Source organism: Grammomys surdaster, unplaced genomic scaffold (genome assembly GCF_004785775.1).
Source record: "Grammomys surdaster isolate TR1022 unplaced genomic scaffold, NIH_TR_1.0 126313, whole genome shotgun sequence".
In the NCBI taxonomy this organism is placed as follows: Eukaryota; Metazoa; Chordata; class Mammalia; order Rodentia; family Muridae; genus Grammomys; species Grammomys surdaster.
Window position 1 is genome coordinate 4935749 of NW_021621113.1, and position 7484 is coordinate 4943232.

The 7484-nt window shown below is 40.4% G+C and overlaps 1 protein-coding gene across 12 annotated transcripts in view; it reads right to left on the reverse strand.

Annotated features, from left to right (window-relative positions):
- Epb41 (erythrocyte membrane protein band 4.1) overlaps window positions 1–7484 on the reverse strand; it is a 156919-nt gene that overhangs the window by 66786 nt on the left and 82649 nt on the right. For all 12 annotated transcript variants that reach the window (XM_028759647.1, XM_028759648.1, XM_028759638.1 and 9 more), the window contains 2 exons: window positions 3532–3607; window positions 2176–2394 (listed from right to left, as the gene is read on the reverse strand). In XM_028759647.1, the coding sequence (XP_028615480.1) occupies window positions 2176–2394; window positions 3532–3607 (295 nt within the window). The remainder of the gene's footprint in view (window positions 1–2175; window positions 2395–3531; window positions 3608–7484) is intronic.

Sequence of the window (7484 nt, forward strand, 5' to 3'; positions counted from 1 at the left end):
TGTGTGTGTGTGTGTGTGTGTGTGTGTGTGTGTGTGTGTGTGTGTGTTCATGTATGAGGTTGGGAGTACATGCATATATACAAGTGACATGTATATATGTGTGAGGGCCAGATGCCAACCTTGGGTGTCATTCCTCAGGCACCTTTCACCTTGTCTGTTAAGATGGTCTCTTCATCGGCCTCAGCAGTCATGCTGGGTGGCTGGTCAGTGCAACCCCAAATCCGCCTTTCTCTGCCCCTCAGTGAGCATCTACCTTTCTCCATCCTCCTGGTGCTGGGATTACTAGCACATGCCACCATGCAAGGCTTTTTACGAGGGTTCTGTGTGGGCTCTAGGAGCTTGAACTTGGGTCCTCATGCTTTCAGGGCAAGCACTGTACTGACTGAGCTATCTCCAGTCTAAGAGCAGTTTCTTAAAGAGCAATGAAATGTGAAATATGAAAACAAATCAATGAAATGTTTGTACTGTTAACTTCCATGTCTGAGAATTCCCCGTCTGCCTAGTATTTTTAGTGGATCTTTTTACTCATGTATTATTTTACTCATTTATTTCAAGACAGGGTTTTTTCGCGTAGTCCTGGCTGTCCTGGAACTGGTTCTGTAGACCAGGGTGGTCTCAGACTCGGGGATCTGCTTGTCTCTGCCTCCTGAATGCTGGGATTAAAGGTGTGTACCATCACATCTAGCCTGTGTTATTTTAAAAGATTATTATTTCATATATTATTGGCTGAGTTAATTCATCCAAATGTTGGCACATTTCAGCATACACCACTTATTTTTAAAACCACATTGGTTAAAACTGTACTAGTCTCAGCTGGGCAGTGGTGGTGTGCTCATAATGCCTACACTAAGAAGGTGGAGGCAGGAGGATCAAGAGTTGCAGCCATGCATACTAGTGAAGACTATAAAAGAAAGGGAGGGAGGGGGACAGAGTGAGGGAGGGAGATTAGTTTCTGTTTTGTTGTTTTAATCCATTTGTTTACACAAATGCATGCCGTAACACATATATGGGGGTCAGAGAACAACTCTCAGGAATTGGTTATCTCCCTCTACCATGTGGGTTCTGGGGACTGAAGTCAGGTTTATCAAATTTGGTAGCACAGGTCCCTGAAAGAAAACTCTTAAATGAACCGATCTTTTTATTTATTTTAATTTACGAGTGTGTCTGTGTTTTTTCTGTGTGTGTACACGGGTGCTTATGCATGAGCATACAAGTGACCTCCTTTATGTTCTCCCATACCCAGACCCCCTCAGAGCTGGGTAACTCAATGTAAACCAATGCCAAGATCAAACTAAAGCAGCTTGTGAAATTTAGAGACAGTAAGCCATTCAAATAAAAAAAAAATGAATATATGGAGGAAGAAATACAATTGGGGAGACACCTTAATGATATTGCAAGATTATATGTTACCCACACATCATCTTTTCTAAACTTATCCATCACCTCATTTCTTCCAAGGTAATAATATCAATCAGATACTCAAGGAATGAAATAAGAAAAAATTTCAGTGCATCAGCTAAGTTCACAGGGCCAAGACAAGACAGAGGCAACCTGCCTCAAAGGAAGGGTAAGCCTTGCTCATGACTGTGGTTGGGTGCCCTCCCAATGTTACTAATTATTTTCATAAAAAGCAGTAAAGTCAGTGAATTTGATGAAGATGTTACAAAATACTTTCTAGAGTACCAAGATCTCTGAATCCACTGAGTGCACAGAACTCAAGTTAGAATCTATTCTCAAGAAAGGGACCCAACATAGTATACATTTAAAACCTGAAATTAAAAGGTTAAGGCAATAATAGCAATAGCTACCATTTGCTACACACCTACTGTGTGCAAGGCCTTGTGCTAAGTAGCCCCCCATACATATTAACTCATTTAGTTTTTACCCGACAATGCAATGACCGTTACTCTGATGACTAACAAACCAAATCTCAATGAAACTAGAAACAATAAAAATTTTCAATTAAACTGGAAACAAAAAACAAAAACAGAAACAAAAAAATGTCCATTACCCTAATAAGAAAACTGAGGTTCAGAGGGCTTGAATAACTCTCAAAGTTAAACAATAAAGGGAAATGAACTCAGGGCGACTCTTCCTATGGCAAACAATGAATCAATAACAAGTCAAGGATCAAAACTCATGGCCAAAATACAGAGTATCTGGAGATGTGTTTACCTGTATGATTTATGCAATTCCATGACCTTCTCTTCAAGTTCCTTGGTCTGATTTGGAGCCAGTTTAAAATCACTAACATAATCCACGCCATGGAGTTCTGGGTCGTAGTCTCCCAGCTCAGACTGGATGGTATAAGACCCAAGGAGGGCTAAAGTTGCAAAGGAACAGGGCAGACGTCCAGCAACAATGTCCTGCCGAAGCTGAAGACATAGATAGTATCTACATCCAAAAAAGAAAAGATGCAGATGTCTCAATAACAACAACAGAACAGAGTACAGACAGACAGAAAGGGAAAAGGCGGGGACAGGCAGGGACGGAGAAGGAAAGGGACTAAGGAAGCAGACAGGTAATTAATTCTTCAGTAGAGGATAGCAGCACATGACTAGTCACTGTAACACTTTCTTCCTTTTGTTTGAAACAGTTTCATACAGCAAAAATACTGTAACTATGTTGAACAGAGTTGGAAATCAGTTTAGAAAAAGGGGAAAGTAGGAAATATCTGAAGGAGGTAAAGAAGTTGATATCTTATTGAGCACATACTAGTAAGTATTACATACGTACATGTATAAAATGAATGAAACACTCTCTCAGGGAGAGAGTCGGCATCTCAGCTGAGAACAACTTTACAACAAAGTAATCTTAGAAGATGCTATAGGCTTTCCACAGCACTTAATAATCATTTTTAATAGTTCACTCCCTCATTTACATTTTTTCCTATATTTTTATTTTGTATATGGGTGTTCTACCTGCATGTATGCCTCTGAACCATGTGCATACATTGTCCATGGAGGTCAGAGGAAGGTGTTGGATATCCTGGCACTGGTGTTAAAGACAGGTGTGAGCTGCCATGTGGGTGCTGGGAATTGAACCTGGATCCTCTGGATGAGGAGCCTGTGCTCTTAATCACTGAGCCATTGTTAAAATCAAACAAAGATAATTTTCTTTAAAAATTCAATGGGCTATTTTTATGTAAGATTTGTGCTATAAATTAAATGGGCTCAAAAGACAGGTCAGTTCATACCGGTGGTCTAATAGGGAGATAATAATTATAATTATCATGAAATTTTGCTTTTTCCAACTCTAAGAGGAATGCAGTAGGACAGTTTGGTCTTGCCTTCAGAGACTGGTTTAAGAGGAGCCCCGCTGACCACGTGGTGTAACTTGTAAGCAGGGCTGGCTCCTATCAGGTTCCAGCCTTTTAGGCTCACTTAGCATTTGCAAGCCTGTCTTGAAGGGATCAAAGCCTTGTATTTTAGACTAAACATTTAACATTTTTCTTCTGTTCAGAGTAGGGAAATTCCCAGAGCTTATAACAAGAATTACAGTTATTTATACAGCTACTAAACAAGTATTTACCTTGTTATGTCTTCTGTTAACTGTGCTGGGTCAGGTGGATAAAATTTCACATTAAATGTGAAATTCCAAGGAACACCTATAAAAATAAAGATAGGAATTTTGGTTTTACGTTTAAATTTTTGATTGAAAATACTCAGTTTTCTTTCTTTTTTTCTTAAATCGTTCAACATTTTTATGTTTTGTGCTTAGAAATCACCCAGGAAAGCTAGAAGACCTCTTTTTTTTTTTTTTTTAAACCTTAGCACACAGTCTTGACTATTGTGGATTATAGTGGATTAGAACCATAAAGGCAAAAGCAGATGAAGGAACAACCCTGCAGGTCGATGTGGTCACAGAACTTGGTTTGGAAATGTGAGCCATCAGAGGTCAGTGGGTACTCTTTTACAGTTTTGAGAATATTCATATGTGATGTCAACATTGTCTAAAATAGGCAAAAGCTCAAGTGCACATATGCACACACAATTAAATGGTTGTAAAAGAAACAAAAAATTAAGATAAAATAAGTTCAGCAAAATAATATTATTTGAGGAATCTGGGTAAAGGCTACCTATGAATTTTTTTACTAGTCTCTTTTAAATTCTCATGCTTGAAATTATGTTAAAATTTTTATTAATAACTTATTTCTCTCTTATTTCTCTTCTTTCTCTCTCCATTTCTTTCTCCCCCCCCCTCTCTCTCTCTCTTTCTCTCTCTCTCTCCCTCTGTGTGTGTGTGTGTGTGTATATGCCACATGTATATGCAGCTGCTCACATAGACCAAAAAAGGTTATTGGATCCCCTGAAGCTGAAATTACAGGTGGTTGTGAGCTGCCTACTATGGGTGCTGGGAATCAAACTCAGGACCTCTGGAAGAGCAACAAGTGTCCTCTACTGCTGAGCCATTTCTCCAGCCCCCTTAGTTAATGATTTTTAATTAAATACAGCCTGCATGTCTGTATGAGAGAGTCAGATCCACTGAAACCTGAGTTACAGACAACTGTGAGCTGCCATGTGGGTGCTGAGAATTGAACTCAGGTCCTCTGGAACAGCAGCCTTAACTCTTAACTGCTAAGCCATCTCTACAGCCTATAGTTAATGATTTTTTAACAGGACTTTCTGGGGCTCCAGAGATGGCTTAGCAAGTATGAAGACCTGAATTCAACTCTCCAGAACCCATGCTAAAAAGCTGGTCATGGTTGCATGTGCTGTAAGCCCAGCAATGTGGGAGGGATGAGGTACAGAAATCAGTGGAACTTGCTGACCACGAGCCTCCTTACAACTTCAGTGGCAAGGCCCTGTCTCGTTGGAATAAGGGGGACAGTGATGGAGCAAGACCCGACATTTTCCTCTGTCCTCTGCTGGCAAGAGGACTCACATATGAGAGTGAGTTTAAGATGGCTTTCTTCTGAGTGCACAGGTGAGAATGTCTGAAGTGGCCACAACCATTTTAAAGGAGGCACTGCCAATATCTTACAAAGGTGAAAAGAACAATTCATATTTTACTTCCAAACGGTCTACTAAACCCTATTTTCAGGCACATTTCCTAAATCGGGATTTTTTTTAAAGATGTAGGTTATGATCCATTGTAAACTTTTTTGATGGAGGAAATATCTGCACTTGAAAATATGAAACAGGTATAAAAGAAAACATCAGGATGTCACCCACATAAGGGTTAGTAACTGTTTGGTGAAATTTTCTTTCTGATCAGAGTTTCAAAAATGATATTGAGTAAGAAAAGTCACATAATTTATATGACATTCAAAGGTCAAAATAAAGTCATATTTTTAATAATAAAGATGCAGAAGTAATTAAAAACACTCCCCAAAATTCAATGGAATAATTATCACAAAGTTCAAGACGTGGTTACTTTTGGAGATGAAGTGGAGGAGGGTGCATGAGCTAAAGGTTTTTTAAAATCGAATTTGAGTAAATTACATAATAATTTTCTGCATACAGAGAAGGTGTAAGCATATCTTACCTACAGACTATGCCTGGTTTAAATTTTGTAAATGTCTGACATTGTGTTAAAACACATGCACACATGCTCTCTCTCTCTCTCTCTCTCTCTCTCTCTCTCTCTCTCTGTGTGTGTGTGTGTGTGTGTGTGTGTGTGTGTGTGCGCGCGCACATGCAAAACACGTGTGCAGCTGCTCTCAGAGGCCAGAAGAGGTTACTGGATTCCCTGGTGCTGAAAATATAGGTAGCACAGGACAAGGGTGACTGGCCTGACTCAGTAAGAGAGAGCCCTCTTCCAGAATCTAGAAAATAAAGACCTTAAAAGAAAGCTGGCAAGAGAAAATAAGACAGATAAACTCAGAAGAAGATACACAAAGTTGACTCTAAAGGAATTTCAAAACAAAGATAAAGCATCTACTGTATGTTGTAGGCAGGAATGGCTATATGCTAATGTTGAGGGATGGTTTCATACACTGTGTATTCAGATGCCAATTTCTGTGCCCAGACATCTGGCTGCAGTCCAGATGATGGCATGGTCAAGCATCTCCAGTGTCAATGTTATATAAAAGTTGTTTTCCATCACCTCTGACTGGTTAATAAAGAACTGATCAGTCAATTAACTGAGCAGAAGAGAATAGGGCAGGACTTCTGATCCCAGTCTAGGGGTCCCAAGGGACCAGAGAGAGAGGGAGGGGGGAGAGAGACAGAGATGGGGGAAGGGAGAGAAGAGAAAAGGTAGAAAGACCATGTGGACAGACCAGGATTCGCCATGAGGTTGGGATGAGAAAACAGCCATGGGGCCGCACATGGAGCAGAGTGAGCCAGGGCAAGAACAGATGGCAAGTAACGGGCATGTGGCGGGGTGACAGGCAGCACAGCCAAGTCAGAACAGCTCAGAACCTGCAGCTTAGTGCCTGAAGCTTGTTAATAAAAATACCAGTCTCTGTGTCTTTTATTTTGGAGCTAAAACAGGCTTGAGCTGAAGTAGAAACGTCCTACAGTTATTTGGGAACAAAAGGGGCCCAAGACACACATCCTCCAAGAAAGCACATTTACATGAAAAGTATACAAACAAAGCTGGAAGGAGTACCCCCAGTGGACAGCAGAAGGAGTGCCCCCAGTGGACAGCAGAAGGAGTGCCCCCAGTGGACAGCAGAAGGAGTGCCCCCAGTGGACAGCAGAAGGAGTGCCCCCAGTGGACAGCAGCCTTCAATAGATAGGAAGAGATGTGACTGAAGAGAGTTCAACCTCTGTGGTCTAAACAAAAACAGAACACACACTAACACGTAAATGCATGTTAATTTTGGGTGAACAGGGGATACAGTCTCTGTTGCATAGTCTTCATACTTTGTCCAGTTCCCACTACAATTTAAATCTTTGGAGTTTTGTTTTGTTTTGTTTTGTTTTGTTTTGTTTTTTACGGCATATGCTAGGTAGGTGTTCTACCACTGCTATACTGGCCATCCTAAATCCTACTTTTAAGAATCTGGGTTGGAGATAGCTCAGTTGTTAAAAGTCTTTTAAGGACAAAAACGTCAATCTGGTTCCAAAGACCCACAGTAAAGAAAAAAGTCTAGGCATGGTGATATGCTTTTGCTGTGCTGGGGAGACGCAGACAGCAGATCCCTGACACTCACTGGCCAGCAAGCCTAGCACGATCAGTGAGCTGAATTAAAAAAAACAAGGTAGACAGTGCCCAAGGATGGCGCCCAAAGTTGGTCTCTGTCCTCCATACATGGGTGCATACCTGTACACACACACACACACACCAAAATAAATAGATAAATAAATAGTATCTATAGACATTTAGCAAGTGCAGAGATATATTCACAAACGTAAACATGAATGCAATAGGAAATTAATAACTTGAAGATTAACTCAAAACACATAGACACATGATTGCTTACATATGGTGTGTGTGATTTTTTTTAAGTCAATGAAATATAGATAGATAGATGAGTGGATAGATGGGAAGGAAGGAAGGAAGGAAGGAAGGAAGGGAAGAAAGAAGGAAGGAAG